Source organism: Anabrus simplex, chromosome 1, assembly GCF_040414725.1.
Source record: "Anabrus simplex isolate iqAnaSimp1 chromosome 1, ASM4041472v1, whole genome shotgun sequence".
NCBI lineage: Eukaryota > Metazoa > Arthropoda > Insecta > Orthoptera > Tettigoniidae > Anabrus > Anabrus simplex.
The window spans coordinates 1,163,790,985-1,163,809,552 of record NC_090265.1 but is presented as its reverse complement, the minus strand read 5'-3'; the positions used below and the strand labels follow the sequence as shown (position 1 = coordinate 1,163,809,552).

The 18,568-nt window shown below is 39.3% G+C and overlaps 1 protein-coding gene across 1 annotated transcript in view; it reads right to left on the bottom strand.

Moving 5' to 3' along the window:
• The window catches only part of LOC136877135 (NEDD8), a 61,667-nt gene extending 43,422 nt beyond the window's left edge, over positions 1 to 18,245 (bottom strand). The window contains exons 1-2 of the mRNA XM_067150949.1: positions 18,016 to 18,245; positions 17,817 to 17,922 (exon numbers count right to left, since the gene is read on the bottom strand). Coding sequence (XP_067007050.1) covers positions 17,817 to 17,922; positions 18,016 to 18,066 — 157 coding nt within the window. The 5' untranslated portion in view covers positions 18,067 to 18,245. The remainder of the gene's footprint in view (positions 1 to 17,816; positions 17,923 to 18,015) is intronic.
• Between the last annotated feature and the right edge of the window lie 323 nt (positions 18,246 to 18,568).

Sequence of the window (18,568 nt, the reverse complement as noted above, 5' to 3'; positions counted from 1 at the left end):
CACCAACAGTAAATATAACCAGCAGACGGAAATCTCCATGGATTACCAAGGAGATAGTGCGAGAAATTCGAAGAAGGGACCGCCTGTACCAGAAATGGAAAAGAAATCCAACCGATTATGAGTGGGAGAAATACAGGCTGGCTAGGAACAAGGCTAAACAATCTATCAGAGATTCCTACGATTCTTACATCCACAGTCTCAACACCAACTCCAAGGAACTCTGGGCTCTTCTCAGAAGTAAAGGTTGCAACAGAGCTCCATCTGTATTTAAACATAACGGTACGGCAGTCTCAACACCACAAGAAATTGCAGACACCTTCAATAGGAAATTTAAAAGTAACTTCTCCGTCCCTACTGAGGAAGAGAACATGCTATATTCAAGGACAACATCTACCCCTCTCTTCCCTCTAACCAACCTGTATTTCTCAACGAATGAAGTAAAGGAGAGCCTTCTGAAAACAAGACCTCATGCCGCGACCGGGCCGGACCGAGTGCCAGCAAGAATTCTCAAGAATTGTGCAGTCGCCTTGGCGCCCTCGCTTTGCGCTCTCTTCAACTATTCCATAAATACCGGGTCTGTACCTCTGGAGTGGAAAGAAGCCAACGTAGTGCCAGTTTTCAAAGATGGAGATAAGGAAAACGTAGATGATTACCGGCCAGTTTCTATAACATCAGGGGTCTGTAAATGTATGGAACGTCTAGTTGCTAAATGTATGTTGGATTTTCTCAAGGAGAGAAACCTGCTGAACTCAAACCAGCACGGCTTCATTCCGGGAAAATCCTGCACAACACTTCTAACAAAAGTCATTGATGACTGGCAGTTCTCTTTGGAGCAGACTGATGTCTCACAAATAGACTGTGTGACTCTGGACTGGAGCAAAGCTTTTGACCAGGTGTCACATCAAAGACTTCTGTTAAAACTTAGCAACTACGGCATTCAGGGTAAACTGCTGTCATGGTTGAGGTCATTTTTGGTGGGTCGAACGCAATGTGTTGTGTACGGAGGAGCCAAATCAGACCAAACCACAATTACTTCTGGAGTAATTCAGGGCAGTGTGATAGGGCCCCTCCTGTACACGATTTATGCTCTCGACTTACCGGATTATGTAAATTCGACCATGGCGCAGTATGCCGATGACACAGTCATTTACAGAGCCATGAAAAACAGTGATGATATTGTACAATTCCAATCGGATCTGGATAGTATAGCTCTGTGGTGTGAGGTAAATAGATTGTATATAAATATTAAGAAGTGTAAATATATAAGACTAAGCAGAGCTAAACAACCACTCCAGAACCAACCTACTCTATGTGGAATCCAACTGCCGACTTGTAACTCCATCAGACTGCTCGGTATTCACATTACGGACAATCTGAAATGGAATAAACACGTGGAGGAAGTGAGGTGTAAGGCATACCGGGCGCTAGGTTTCGTCCGTAGATGTCTCTCGGGAGGAAGAAGTAAAGCCCTACGAACGGCTTATATTTCCCTTGTGCGGCCCATACTATTATATGGCCTTCCTTCCTGGCATCCAACTACAACGGAAAATATGAGGAAACTAGAAGGTATCCAGCGACGAGCAGAACGTTTAATTAACAAACACATCCCCTTAAACACAGCCAGGTCATTGCCACCAGTGAACTCGCTATGTACACAAATAGATGTAGCCTTCCTTAGGAAATCCCTGACAGATCACACACACCTCTCCCCTTTCCACCGCCTGCAGCTCAATTACCGCTCTGTTAAAAGAGGCCAAGGAGTTACTCTTGTCCCTCCCTTCGCTAGAACAACTTCATATTTAAATGGGTTTTACTCAAGGGCTGCTCGTACGTGGAACCTTATACCATCTGAGGTAAAGCTACTTCCTCTTCCTCACTTCCTCCGCGAAGTAAAGAAAATGTATATGTAAATATAAACCTATATGTGATGTATATAACTTGTATAAATTAGAATTGCAAAAAGGATGGGTGCAAGTACAGGTGTATATGGGCGAATGTGTATGCGTGCGCGGGTGTGAGTGGTTGTGAATGAGTGTGTATACAGGGGTCTGAGTGAGAGTATAAATGGCTGGGTGTTCTTACTCTAATATTTTCAGGATAAATCAAGATAATTATTATTCTAAGGGTACAGTGTTTGTAGTGTAAATATGTAAATTTAAAATTGTCTACATAAGTTTGTATGTAAATATTCAGTAGAGTTTATGTACACATGTGGAGATGGAGGCACTTCCGTGTATGTGGGGCTTGCCCTTCTCCATCTACCACCCCTAAATTGTACATGTACAATTTAAGGAAAATAAATAAATAATAATAATAATAATAATAATAATAATAATAATAATAATAATAATAATAATAACGCACTCAGCACAAGGTTAGATGCGATCGGGGCCAAACGACAGTAATACATCACAATACTAGGTCGGCTGGCACCGCGCACTAAACAGATAAGCAAGCAACAGTCATTACTTTGCATAATGCTGTGCTACTTATTCCACCTTAGTTTGCTCATACTTTCAGAAACGGGAGCAGCCTCCCAATTCATGACAACCACTCTTGGCATATTAGACACTTCATTTGGTTTCCAACTATAGTGAATTTACTCACGCCAGCGGTCAACACCACTGGCGGGAGATGTTACTCTTATTATTTCAAAATTTCATTATGTTGTGAGCAGCCTTGCAACTAATGGCAAATGTCATATACCTGGTATCCTTTAGGGTATAATCTATTCATTTAAGCATGCTTGTTTATTTTAATTGTTTACTGGTTTGGTCCATACAATATAGTAGCCACTGTATAGTGCGCGAACCTTTTCTTGAGCCCTGAGCTCCATAGTAATGAATGGGAACTAGGGCTCAAGAAAACATTCGCGTACTATCATTGGGACAACAAGACCTGTAGTGTGATAAATAAATAATATAAATTTGGTTTACTGACATTTAAGGCGTTTGACTAAGAGACATATTCGCAGCACAAAATAAAAACATCCAGCGAACAAAATTTAGACAACATTTCACTAAATTTATGCAGTTTAAAGGACAGTAATGCTCGCAGTTGGACTGTGATTGTAATGCTTGTTCTTGTCAATTTGTGGTCTGTGAGCGGCTTTAGTTTAATCAAAAGTACAGTTTTATATGTTATTATTTTGTATACAGTGTAGTATACAGTATTATGCCAACCCCGTGGTGTAGGGGTGGCGTGCCTGCCTCTTACCTGGAGACCCCGAGTTCAATTCGTGGCCAGGTCAGGGGTTTTTACCTGGACCTGAGGGCTGGTTTGAGGTCCACTCAGCCTACGTGGTTAGAATTGAGGAGCTATCTGACGGTGAGATAGCGGCCCCGGTCCAGAAAGCCAAGAATAATGGCCGAGAAGATTGTATTTTATTTACCCTAGAACCTCTTTGTAAACCTATTTGTGGCATTGCTTTTTGCAGCTAAGATGACCAGGCTACTGGCAGAGTTAAATCTGGAACATGCGACATGGAACTCTACATGCAGCCTTTTCAGATGCTGTACATACAATTAAGTGCATCAGAAATAATTTTCACGACAAAAGGCAAGTATATTACAATAATGAAGTTGTGGACTTTAAATTTTATCGACAAGTTTTTGAAATGGATAACTGCCATAAATTTGCAGGTTTGAAAGTTTGCCACAAGCTAACGTCTGCAAATATGGACTCCACTTCATTTCAAAGCATGAACGTGAGACTAGCTTTTCAGTTATTTAGTAATTATGTTGCAAATGGCATGAAGTTCTTTAGACAGATAAACTCGGAGGGATTTGAAGACAGCGGACCAACAGAAACGCTCACAAAATCCTAATAGATGTATTAAATACTTCTACACCAGCAGGGGCTCTTTATAAAGATTCAATAGTGCATCAAACCATAATAAAATGGAGAGGTAACCTCACTGGGAAGAATAATAATTTTGCTTCAGAAAGAACTCTTGAATCCCCAAGAGTAACAATTGAGAGCACCATACAGGTGTCCAATTATTTATGAAATAATGGATTCCAATATGCGCTCACAGCCAAATTTAATCAAAATCCACTAGAACGGCACTTTGGTATACTACGCTCATTAAGTTGTGATGACCACCCTTCAACAATAGATTTTCTGAATTTACACATGTTGCAGTCTATTTATATCCCAACCAAACTTGTCCTGTCATCGGGTAGTAATTGTGAGCTTAAATTTGAACTTACATTGATATCATTCATCAATCAAATGAGAATAATGGCTAAGAAGATAGAAGAGACAAATAAGGCTGTACTAGAAAATGCACAAAATAAAAAAGACAAGCACTAGACTTCACTGAGAACATGGATGACCTCTTACCGGACTGGGAGAACAATTTAGGTCTAATAAACAGCGATAGCTGCAGTCTTGCAAAGGAGTGTTTGATTTATTATCTAGGAGGATATATAGTACACAATGTAGCCAAGGTCACAAAATGTCACAAATGTGTCAGCCTGCTTCACGAAAAGCCTACAGTAGAAATACTTGCCGCGGCCCTCACATTTATTAGGGACTATAGTAATGAATACAGCACTGACAGCACTTTCCTCACCCATCCTTCAAGAGCAGTTTAAATGTGTTTGTGCAATTTGAAAGTGTAGTGGAACAAACACTCTCCTGTGAACATAGTCTATGGGGAGATATATTTTACGAGTCTGCACAGTATCACTATTAACTCGAGAGAATTAGGATGCTGTGATGACCATGTTGCAGATATTATCCCTAAACTTGTGTTACATTATATGAAGTGTTGACTTCATTTTGTAACACGACAGATGAGAAAGGAACAGAAATCTTCTAAGACCACACAGTCTACCCGGAAGCTATCTAAACTATCTGACAACTGACTTCTGGAATGGTAAGCAAAAGCATAATATTTCACATGCAATAATTCTTTTATCCATATGCTGACTTGTAAGTTCAAGCTCACTTACTGCTGGAATAGCACCCTAACGGAGAAACCGATGAACTAGGGGAGAGATAACACTTCTACCTTCTACTCGCTATGGGATTACTGACCAAGAGACTGCTTCTAAAAAACAATCCTGAATTGATGATGCTTGTTGTCTAAAGGGGTCCAAAATCCAGGTCATAGGCCCCTCATAATGGTACTTATAGCTACTAAAGCTGAACCATGGCATATGTCATGTTGCGATACTAATCAAAAGTAGTGTAGACTCACAGTATTCCACACATGATGGTACTAATCACAGGTAATGTAATACTTACACAAGATATGGTGTTTCACGCATTGCAGCGCCACTTACAGGCAACAAGGACCTATGGTGTTCCTCACATAGCTGTACTAATCACAGGGACTCGTACTATCCCATGGTGTTCTTCACATAGTGGGTATTAATCATAGGCAACGCAGACAGACGGTGTCGCTCATATAGTGGTACTAATCACAGGAAACGCCCAGACCCGTGGTATTTCTCACATAATGGTACTAATTACAGGCGTGTAGTGGTACTAATCTCAGGTACTGTAAATCCCACCCTGATTTACACTCTGTTGCTACTAATCACAAATCTATTGTGTACCTAACATAGTGGTACTACTCACAAGTAAAGGCAGCCCATGGTATTCCCCGCGTGATAGTACTAATTACAAGTAGTCTCATGGTTCTAATTCGATCATTCCTTGGTCACCCCTTTTAGTCACCTCTTACAACAGGCAGGGGATACTGTGGGTGTATTCTTCGTCTGCCTCTCCCACCCACAGAGAGTTGTGTGTTTAGTCCGCAAGAGCTATTTTATTTTGCTCACGTCCACCGGCAAGCCAGTTAGGACACCCCTATCCACCACCTGGGATGCACCACATGAGAGTATCACCTCTTTATTCATTAAGCAAAAGTTAATATAATTACATAATGCAATAATGATTCTGCACAGTGTTGTAGTGTTATGTGCCTTTCCCTGTTCACTGAATTTCTGAAAATAGTATTTAAAATTGAACAGGCATCCAATGATAATAGCTAGCCAAATGGTGAGAGGGAGTTTCATCACAAGTGAGGACATACTGTAGATATTTACTATCCAAGATTAAAGTACAACAACAATGTAAATATATCTACCAGGTAGATAACCTTATTGATCTTATTTCTGGTAAGCATGATTGGATTGTTGGTGAGTTTATCAGATAATTTACACCTAAACAACCACAAGCTACAGCTTATCCACCTTAACTCCGTATTATATTAAAACTGTTTCTAAAGCACCTCTTAAAAATGTAATAGTGAAAATTGCAATTCATTCATTATGTACATTATAAAAATATTTGAGGTTATCTGGTCAAAATACATAAACTACAACGAACATAAATAACTTTTTTGCTTATAACGCAAACTGAAAATAAAGTGGATTTTTGCCCTCTTTCTTTCATTATTTTCTGCCTCCATTTCAAACTCGGGTATCGCAGCAGTGATCAAGAGTGAATGGGAAAACTTTGCCCATTCTTCACGGCCTGTGATGCAACCACAGCATCACTTTAGTTGAATAGCATACGGTGCGCTCATCACCTGTCAGCCCGTCCACTCACAGTGCTGGACACTCGCGAGACGGAATGCCCAGCGTGAGCACCTCTGCCCTAGACAGATCAGAGAATATGTAGGAGCAGGCTCATACGAGAAAATGATCCAATCAATCTTCAGATTGAGAATTAAGATGATGACAGTAGTGGAAGTGATGTATCGGGGAAGCAATATTTTTGGTAGTCATACAAACAGAAAGTATGCTTGCAAGAGGTTACAGAAGTGGCAGACAGCGGAGATGAAAAAGAAACACTTTCAGCTGTAATAACTTCATCTGCTGTTCATTGCTTGTGGCGAGGAATAGATTTCATAACAAGCACACAAAAGATCCCCTTCATGGCTGTGCTGGATGCCGAAAGTGGAACTTAACCAAATTATATATTTTTGCAAATAATTCAGGTGATTATGGACAACCTTAACCTGCAGTCATCTCAAATATTACTGAAAAACATTGGACATGTTCTCGGTGAGTAGTCCTAAAATTTTCATTGGATTATGTTTCGTAGATTTAACATTATGAATTGTTTAACTTGATTGTGTCTAAACCTCTGTTGAGCTTCAATTTAAATACCAACTGGAAAGTGAGAAGCTCAGGATGAAATTGCCAGCTTAAGGGGTTAAAGTACACCACTGAACTGCAGGTGTAACATGTGTTTTCACTTCTGTTACTTTGCTAATGCTGCAGCGCACTGGTTAGTTACAGGCACAGACAGAGGTTACCTCTAGTGACATCACTTCACACACCAGTCACTCACCACAAAAACAAAGAAGAGAAGAACAAGGAAACACAAAGTTAATTCCTAGATCACTTTATTTTATAACTATCAGGCTATTCAGTGCACTGAAACTAACATTGAATAAATGCATTTATAAACTACCTGAAAGAGAAAACATTTGGTAACAACATTACACTTGATAAAGAAACAACTTAATTAAAATAGAATAATATTGTGTGATTTGATAAAATCTGATGATGTTCTTTCAAGAATGCTAGGGGCTTTACGTCGCACCGACACAGATAGGTCTTATGGCGACGATGGGATAGGAAAGGCCTAGGAGTTGGAAGGAAGCGGCCGTGGCCTTAATTAAGGTACAGCCCCAGCATTTGCCTGGTGTGAAAATGAGAAACCACGGAAAACCATTTTCAGGGCTGCCGATTCGAACCTACTATCTCCCGGATGCAAGCTCACAGCCGCGCGCCTCTACGCGCACGGCCAACTCGCCCGGTTCTCAAGAATGAAAAATGTCATTCTATTTTAATTAAGTTGTTTCCTTTTTCAGGTGTAATACTGTTAGCATATGTTTTCTCTTTCAGGTAGTTTATAAATGTATTTACTCAAAATTAGTTTCGTCAGACTGAAGAGCCTAACAGTTAATTTATAACTGAGTCGAAACTGAAAAGAGATGGCTACAGATATTACAAAAAAATGTTTATTCAAACGGCTCCTCTGATGGTGTTATAAGCTTTTGTTCAAAAGTATAAGCATTCTCACTCTGTCGGGATTGAGCTTACTTCAACTTCTATCAAACGAGTACTGCTGTGCTAAACAATCTCTCAGAAAATACTGTTGCTGGGAGTTTACATAAATACTTCACAGCTAGCTGTTGCAGCTTTGGAACTTATATATTTGTTGTCCGATAATCGTAAACACTTGCAAGCGGGGATTACAGATCTTCTTTCAGGTATGTGGTGATTTCACTTTGGTGTTAACTGACAATGAACTTTTCATATTTTCTTGCTAATTCCTGCCATACAAGCATGACATACTGGGCAATTTTGCTGGCTCCGAAGAATGTGTCATCTGAAATGGTTTTTTTTTTTTTTTAATGTAAAATCTTTACTATACAATTGTTAGAGAGTATTTAACCCGCCAGTGGTCGCTAGGATGAAAGTAACACGAGTGGTTGCACGTTGAGCAAAATGTTCACGGTATGACATGACACGTTTACATATGAAATACCAACAGATTTAAAGCGTAAATTAAGACATTAAATGAACATAAGAATAAATCTCAAATGGTTATTAAAAAAACAAAGCAAAGTCATCTCCATACAGGCCATGAAGGCCCTTGGAGGGGTGGAAGGTAAAGGCTTCCACTATCCATAACCTCGACGCTTGATGTGGTAGAGTGGTTAGCTCTACGCCCGGTCGCCTTTGCCCCCAGGAATTAACCTGGTACTCATTCTTTGGGTAGGCTGGATGAACATCAGGGCCATGTGCACCTCTGGAAGTCGAAATCTTGTTTCTTAAATTTTACGACTTCCTGACGGGGATTCAAACCCACATCCTTCCGGACAAACCGAGCACGCCTTTACCGCCTCAGCCAGGCAGCCCCTTAAATGGTTATAAAAACACTAAAAATTAGAAATAAAATTATAAATAGTAATAAATCTCAAATAACTGTATCTGGAAAAATCAATTCCCAACTTCCTAAAATAGTGCGCACGGCTTTCGCAATGCCCTTTACACAAGGAGGATGAGATACTATATTTTCAGCACAAGTACGTGAGCGTGTATTTCTTCTTGGTGGGTGTCTGCCCCACTTTGTCACCTTATTTTTCCCTATTAAACATTGTCACTAAACATGACATTCTCATTTACCTCCAACATGTTGTTCGCCAGCTACAGATTGCTTTCCAGGTACAGTTTCATCAGCACATTCTTCTGTCTCAGACTGTTCAGTGTCCGTTTAATGTTCACTTTCACAGTCCAAGTCACTGTTCTCACCCTCGAGTTGATCACTAGCAATTTCATCAAACCAAGCTAAAATGTCACGACTTGAAGCCAACGTCATGCACTAATTACACAACACATTAATACAATAAGTTGCAAAAACCTGTTTCAACTATGAAACATAAAACAATAGCAAAACTATAACACACACAGAAATTAGCACCAACGTGACTGGTCGCGCATGAAGCAAAATGCTCACCGTTAGCGGTCGCTGATAATTCCTCCCTCCTTGTCCCTTCTCAAAGTCACAGATGTGCATTTCAATGCATCCGCCCTTCTCTCAAAACTGCAGTGCGAAGGTACATCAGGACTCAAGTTCAAAACTACATGCCGTATAAAAGAGCAGATTATTTTCAATAACCGTGAGCATTTTGGTCATTTAGCGACCACTGGCGAGTTAAGTGCAACCTACAGCTTTGCCAAAGATTTAAACACACAGCATATTACAAAGAGTTACAAGCTTATCTCTTCAGCTGTAAATTCAGGACCCTCCTGTTGATTAGCAAATTGCCGCAGTTTATAGCAAGAGTGAGAGCACTCAACTGCCAGAAAGCCATCCTTTTAAATGGGAGTTTAACAGCATTGCTATGGAACATATTTCATACTCTTCAATGTCTTTATAGCAGATATTAATTGCATCCAGCAATGACAGTCTTACTGTAGTCACAATTCCTGATCCCCTGTGTGATGGATTCTGAAGACGAGATATAGCACTGTTCACAACAGGGATTGTCTCGGACACTGTCAGTGTAAAACTTAGAGCAAGTGTTGCTTGACCAAAAAAAAGTTTAATGTATTGAGCAATGAATCAGCATGTTCCCACTGCGATACTGTAAGAATTACTGGAAGGGTGAGATCGGCAGGTGAGAATGCAATGGCTCTCATCTGATCTTTAAGTCTTTTTAACATACGAAGTGTTGCCATCTTGTAGGTTCATCTTGAATCAGGCGGTGTTGTAGTAGAGGAAGAGGTTTCTGTGCAGCTCTAAGAATTTTTGTGGATTATATAATAATAATGTTATTTGCTTTAGGTCCCACTAACTACTTTTATGGTTTTCAGAGACACTGAGGTGCCGGAATTTGGTCCCGCAGGAGTTCTTTTACATGCCAGTAAATCTACTGACACGAGGCTGATGTATTTGAGCACCTCCAAATACCACCGGACTGAGCCAGGATCAAACCTGCCAAGATGGGGTCAGAAGGCCAGCGCCTCAACCGCCTGAGCCACTCAGCCCGGCTGTGGATTTTGAGGAGTGTTTGAAACTTCCTACTAATTCTTCTACATAACACAATGAGATTCTCAATATTCTTTGAAATGAAAAGTTCCTCTTTCACAAAAAGTTGTAGTGTATGAGCTACACATGGCAAATGGGGAAATTTTCCCCAACTCATAGCACTTAACTACATTATGACAGTTGTCATAAATCACAGCCACTATTTTATCCACTAAACCTCAGTTTCTAAAGTCTTCGCCAAAAAATTTGCAATATTTTTACCTGTGTCCCTCATTTCTTCATATGCCATCGCTTCAATGCATTTATGTCGAAGTTTGCAGACTTTGTCTAAAAAATGAATGGTGATACTCCGATAGTCGTTGCTTGCTGTTGATGTCCACAAATCTGTTGTAATAGCTATACTATTTGTATTTTGGAGCTCATCCTTTACTCTTGTTTCTACTTCTTGATAAGGTTCTGGAAGAATGTCATCTAATATGTGCTTACGAGCAGGCACAGCATGTCTCAGTTCTCAAGGTAGTAATCAACTGCTTAGATCTGTTAACTTCAACAATGCTAAATAGCTGGTTGTATTTGCATATCGTATAGGTTATTTTCCAGGTAATTACATCCGACCAATTAACCCCCCATTTAATTCGGACTTACCGTCCAAAAAAAGATGCGAGTGTAAGCTGGATAGTTACTATGATAATGTTGAAGACTATAACGAGGACAATGACTTTGAAATGGAATGAACAAGCACAGATTCTTCCAGACTTGTTACACTTCCACCGTTTCGATTTTTTTGTTGGGATGTTCATGTTCAGTAAAAAAACAATTTTATGAACTGACACAAAATGCTTCTTAAGGTTGCTAGTGTTATGAAATTTTCCTACTTGCGAGAAACTCTTTTTACAAATGTGGCATCTGGCATGGTTATCTATGACAGGATCCCCAACTGGAAAGTGTTCCACGCTTCACTTATATTACCCAAAAGTGGTAAATTATGAAGCACACAACCTTCTGTCACTTCAAAATATCAACTGACTTAAAATGTTAAAATAAGCAATCTAAAATCAAAATCAGGTTTAATCCTAAAAGGAGCTTACAATTATTTTGAAGAGTTCGTCTATACTTTTCTTGACAGGTCACAGTTTTCCGCTGTTTATTAAATTAAATCAGTTCAAATAAATAGAAAACTAGAGACCATTTCCATAGTATTAAGACTGAAGACCAGCTTCTTAACAAAGGCATTAGGTAGTTTATCGTATTCAATGTTATCTCGTATGTACAATTAAGGCATATTATGATCAAAATCCACATAAAATTTAAGCATATCAGTGATGTAATTTGAATAACGTGTTAATAAAATGAGATAAGGTAAAGGTACCTATTGCTGACACCTATAAGAGGAAAAAAAAATGGCAAAATGAGAACTATGCTTAAAATAAATGCTATTTTATCGAGCAAGAAACTAGCTTAAGTGCCCTGGACTATCCCCTACTGGAATATGGGTGAAGTTTTCCATTTTCTTAATTCAACTACTGATAATTAAATTTATCCTCACGTTTAGCATTAGTCCCTATAGGTGACACCCCTCAAGTCAAGATTCCCAATAGATGTCATATATTTTGGCCCAATAGATAACATATTTTAAAACACAAAATCATTTAATCTTCATCAATGTTACAAGGAAGAACATTTCTAATAGTGCTAGTCAAGGAAAACAGTAGCTAGTACTTAAAAAGTATAAAAAGTCAGTCTCAAAAATAAAAATGAATGAAATCAGATTTTAAAGTTAAAAAAGGCAAAGGAATCAGCGTTCAAATTTAAAAAAAGCTATGAGATCAGTCTTTGGAGTAAAAATGCAATGAAATCAGTCTTCAATGTTTTTAAAACTTCAAGCCACACACACAATGAAATCAAATGACTTTATACATTAGTGTCACCCTAGGAACTCCCTTGGCCACTGCCATCATAGAACTCTCATTTCCCACTTCTTCTATTGCATCAGCCATGGTCTCTTGTTAATATTTTTCTTTTTTTTTTTAACATTTTGAATCTAGGGAGAAAAAAAAAAGAAATAGTAAAACGAATCAACAAGCCAATACCTGACACCATGGACACCAACGGCTGACACCCCCTGTTAACTATTAGTTCTGGAAGTCAAATTATAATGAAATTAGCATAGTTTACCATGTAGGCTACATTAAAGAATAACTCTGTTAACCCTGGAGAGGGCGCGTAAAAATAACCCCATGAGGAGGCACGCATGGTGTTTTAGACCGGGTCAGGAAAAAATAGTGCAAGTTAAGAAAAATCTATTTTTAATGTTACAAAACTAGTAAATAATTTTGAAACAACTTGTAAATAATGTCCAAAGATATTTTAACAATGCAAAAATTGGATGTTAAACAATTGACGTTTATTCTGCGTCATCACTTGATTCCTGACTTTCCATACCGCACCGAACACGTCACTGCCGAGTGTTCTTCTTTCGCTGGGATACACAGCATCTAGTCTTGGTTTTTCTGTTGTTGTTTTTTCAGTTCCAGTGGGCACATCTTCCAGGTCCTTCTAGTTCTTGTGGATCTGCAGCGGGCTGCTCTTCTTCAGGCAATCCCAACATTTGACGAATGTTCCTTTTCTAAAAGTCTTTCGATTTCTCTTTCCCTATTTCTATCCATGATGTGTTGGACTTCAGCACATACGACAGCACTATTTTACACTAAATTAAAACAAAACTGACACATTCTTACTATATTAACTGAAAAATAAAACTTAACTCATAAACACGTATACGTCAAGGAGCATGCCAGGAGTTTTAGACCGGGTCCGTCAAACAATGCACTCAGGCTGAAACTGAGGAGCATGAGGGGTGAGCTGTTTATGCATAGTGGACAAGTGCAATGTAAAGTACTGAGAGGATGGAAGCTAGCGGCACACTACGTTAAGAACTAGGGACCAGTTCAGGCAGTCAAGTTAAGGTCACTAATGTTGCCAGTACTTGCACTACCCCCTGAGAATGTGGAAATTCTTTAGTGTTATGACGTTCAGACTGAGTGTCACCTATTGGTACTGCCAGGCAAGGGTGTCATCTATTGGTACATTTACCTTATTTTGTAGTTTTCACCAAAATCCAGTTCACTTCTGTTGCACAAAAAAATCCTGTGTTGCAAAGTTTTACAGTCATTTTTGTTCCATCTAACAGAGAAAGAGCTTCAATTCGTTAGTGCAAGGATGCAACATCTCTTCAAATGGAAAGATTACATAACATACATGGAGCTGGAATTTGTTGCTTTTGTAACCGATTTGCATGCTCTACTTGCTGATCTACAAAGAAGGTACATTAATAGTTTTGATTGTTGTTATAATTATTACTTTTAAGTGACACAATATCAAAAGTCACTAGTTCCTGATTACATTTCCAATTACCATATGGTTTGAGGACTGTCTGTGGTTTCCAAAGCTAGCAGCGCAATCAATTCATGTTGAAAATGATAGGGTGACACACTTACTGACACAGATTCAACAAGAACACCGGTGTAAAATATTACACTTGGAAAAGGTTTAATGGCTAATCAATCGATCGCATTAGGCACATAATCAGTCTATTTATAAGACGCTCTCCTGAACAATTATATATGAGGGGAGTTCAATATACAATGCAAAATATTTTCTTCTAAAAGCAGGTTAGTTTTATTGAGGATTCAAATGCACCCACCACCGTAATGTGAGGGCTTGTATGCCTGCATGGTACTACTCAACTGGTCGATGTCGGAGCCAACATCGTGCTGCATCGATAACTTCCCCATCATCCACTAAGTGCTTCCCACGGAGTGCATCCTTCATAGGGTCAAACAGATGGAAGTCAGAAAGCGTAAGATCCAGGCTGTAGGGTGGATGAGGAAGAACAGTCCACTGAAGTTTTGTAAACTCCTGTCGGATGCGCAGACTTTTTTTTTCTTTTTTTTTTTTTTTTACGTCGCACCGACACAGATAGGTCTCATGGTGACGATGGGATAGAAAAGGCCTAGGAATGGGAAGGAAGCGGCCGTGGACTAAGGTACAGCCCCAGCATTTGCTTGGTGTGAAAATGGGAAACCATGGAAAACCATCTTCAGGGCTGCCGACAGTGGGATTCAAACCCACTATCCCCCGAATGCGCAGACTTGTGTGAGGTCTTGCATTGGTTGGAGAAGGAGACGTTTTTTTAAATTTTTGTGGCTATAAACATGCTGAAGACGTTTTTTCAATTTCCTCAGAGTAGCACAATACACTTCAGAGTTGATCGTTTCACTACGAGGGAGGACACCGAACAGAATAACTCCTTTATAGTCCCAGGAGACCGTAACCATGACTTCACCAGCCGAGAGTATGTTTTTGAACTTTCTTTTCATGGGAGAGTTGGTGTGGATTGCACTGTTGTTTCCGGTTCGAAGCGATGAATTCATGTTTCATCGCCTGTAACAATGTTTGACAAGAAATTGTCACTTTCAGCCTCATAATGAGCAAAATTCTGCACAGATGTTTCTTCATTGCTCTTTATGGTCTTCTGTTAGGTGATACAGATGTTGATTAAGTGTTGAGGAACCCATTGGGAACAAAGCTCTGAATACTCCAACTGGTAGATAAGTGTGTCAGCACTACCAACAGAGACGTCAAGTTCAGCAGTGAAATGTTTGACTGTGATCAGTCGAGAAACTCGAATAAGGGTGTCCGCATGTTCCAACTTTGTAGGCAACACAGCTGTGTATAGCCGGCTGGCACGCGGGAGATCAGACAGATTTCTTCGACCTTGTTGTGATGATGAAACATGCCTCACCCAACAACTTGCCATGCTTTGTCCTCTGCCAGGTCTCCGTAGACATTCTGAAAGCGCCTATGTATATCTGTGATTCCCTAGTTTTCTGCCATTAAAAACTCATTAACTGCTCCCTGTTTGTTACGCACCTCTATTACAGACACCATTTTGAAGGCTAGTCATAGCACTGCCACTCACTGGAAATTAATGAAATCTACGAGACGAAGCGGGAATATTCAAAGATGTCCCAAACAAAATTCCAATTATTTGAAACTGAAATTGGCCGAGAAATAAAATGTGTTGCATTATATATTGAATGCCCTTTGTACAAAAATAAATAATACAAATCTTACATTCCAAGACTACCCAGAGATTCACATGTTCCTTACAGAGGACAGGGACACAAAACCAGCCCCAGAAATATATTTACTTTTATAACCTGATATTATAAATCGTTTGTTCTTTTGCCTGCCACTGGCATCGGCTTAAATTTGTATGTTATGTCACTCCCAGAATTCCAGAATTCAAAAGTGATGAACAAGTGGATCATTCAGAACATGCCTCTTGAGGCATTAATTACAACATTACAGTTATCTTATTTTGGGCATAATATGAGGAAATCAGAATTGTTGGAAAAGGCAATCATGCTTGCAGTGGTAGAAGGGTAAAACTTAAGCCAGCAACTTCCAACCTTAGTGACATTAATAGGAATCAAAATTTACAGAAATCTTACTTGGAAATGCTTTTAAAAAAGAGATGTGTTCATTGCGATATCCTGAAACCCACCATCCCGCCAACAGAAGTATTATCCGCACACTTTATCTTGGTGCATTTACACTCTAGTGCTGAATCGGTCGACCTCGGCGAGCTTCAAGATTCGTACTGGCAACCTTTGAAACACAAACTATGAATCGCTAAGCATCGTTGTGCGACATCTGGCGTACACTTTACGTACTAGTACTGTTGTTGTTTACACAACAAAGCCAAAGTATAGAATTCACGCTAGGAACAAGATTCGCATTGAGAAATGTTTTATAATGTTATATAATGTGTATGTGACATAGTTGTTGGCTTAAGATGATAACGGTTTAGAAATTTCATATCGATCGATCATATTCTCGATTCAATTCAGATTTCATTTTCATTCAATTGGCAGCACCAGGCAGCACTATCGATACCGTGACAGTTCCCTCCTTACTCCTCACTCCCGTACACAAATGTACCAAGATAAAGTGTGCGGATAATACATTTACTTCTTTAACCAAATAGAAAGCAACACTCACCATTGTGTATTCCTGAAGTACGAATTTAAATTTCTATTGGCCAATATAAAGTTGCATCTGGCGCCATTGTCAACAATCGCAGATTGTATTACCAACCCGTGCAGAATAAAAGCACAAAGAATATGGAATACAGGATTCCGTTCATATCGGCTTGGAACGAATCTGCGTCTTTAAAAAATACTGAAAAGAGTTACATTGTACGCTAACCAGTTGTTATTGGCCTGGAGATATTTTTATTTGGAAAAAGGGTACTGAAAACAATTGTAATATAGCTTTCCACCACAGGACCCCATAAAATACATTCTAATCGCCCCTCGCCAATTTGAAGAATAAAAAATTTGTGATTCGACTTTCCACCACTAGCCCGCATAGAATGCGCTGCCCTAATCAAAACAGACTAACAGTATTTGCACGGGGGAAACTAGAGGCCAAAAGCCGCTTTGCGGCTCTAGCCTGGGGGCTTAGGCCCCCAGACTCCCATTTTCTTGTCCCCACCCCTACCCTGACCATCTTGTCCAACCCTGCCCCAACCAATGCAGATCAACGGTCTTCTGCACCCCTACCCTAATCAGCACACACCACTGGTTTTTGCACAAGGGAAACTAGATGCCTAAGGCTGCTTTGCGGCTCTAATCTGGGGGCTTGTTCCATCTTAGTACTCAACTCGAGACATTGGCAGACTTGTCCACCGCCCCGACAACGAGAAGGCCACAGAAGAAAAGAAAAGACAGTCGCACCAAGCGGACTACTATTGGAAGTTACCAGCTTTAAGTACTAATATACAAACCTCACACAGTGATGCATGCAGGAGCAGTGTTAGCTATTCATTACTCACTGCTGATTTGTGAGATACATCAGCATTCCGTTATAGACTTCTGCGCGAACTATTAATAAGAGTCCAATGAAAGGACAATAACATGATTAGCAAGCAAATTGTATAACAAGAAGGAACAGCTACCACTCAATCCGATCCTAAATGTAATGCAAACGTCATTTCCTCTTACATGAGCCTGAATCTCGGAGCATTGTATTCAAAATGCGAGCAAAGTAATAGATTAAATACGAAAATGGTTTGATAACGGGGGAATTACGTGATTTAGACTTACTGATGGAAGGAGCCAATGGGCACTTAGTGAACATCTTTACCAGTAACAATAAATATGTAATATACAATCATTTCAGAGAGGAAAAGGTAATAAACCACAATATTAAATAATCACACCAACCTGACAACGCGTTTCCAGAAAAAATTATTTGCTGTTGTGCTAAGGGTATTCCCATGCCTCTTGCCACGAATTCTTTCACTTCCAAGACATTGGTTTCAGGTGAAACCTACAAACACACAAACATATTACTTACTTGTAGGATTGGCAATATAAACAAACGTCCAGAAATAGGAACAGAATAAATCTTAATATCGTATACCCTTAAGACAGCTTCTTGTTGGCCTTGTACATCTTTCACCGAAATCTTCATGTTTTACAAATACCGTACAAGTAATCTGATATTGATAATCAACGAGGGAAGCACACAAAAAATGTGACTTTGTTCATAAATAACCCGTATTTTGAAATGTCTTACTTTTTCGTGTTTCTGGTATATGACATGCTGAAATAAACAAGTCTACACCAGAAAACAAGAAAACAACGGCAGTGTCGCCAACCCATATGTCCAAATTGCACCCAAAATCACTTTTAAAAATCCACTAAATGAGATTTTTTAAAACCCAAATTATAATTAATATTTTCGTCATCATCATATTGATCAAACACAATATTTTTAAAATCTACAGAAATACTACGAAACAACAAAAGAATGATTGGAAACATACAAGAAAAATATAAGAAACCATCCTTGATAGTATTTACGAGAAAACTCCCCACGAGTTTGTCTTTATTATATTCCTGCTGAATGATGCTCCAGAAGTCTTAAAATTTGCTAGCACCTCCGCTTCTTCTTCTCTTATTTCGATATTTTT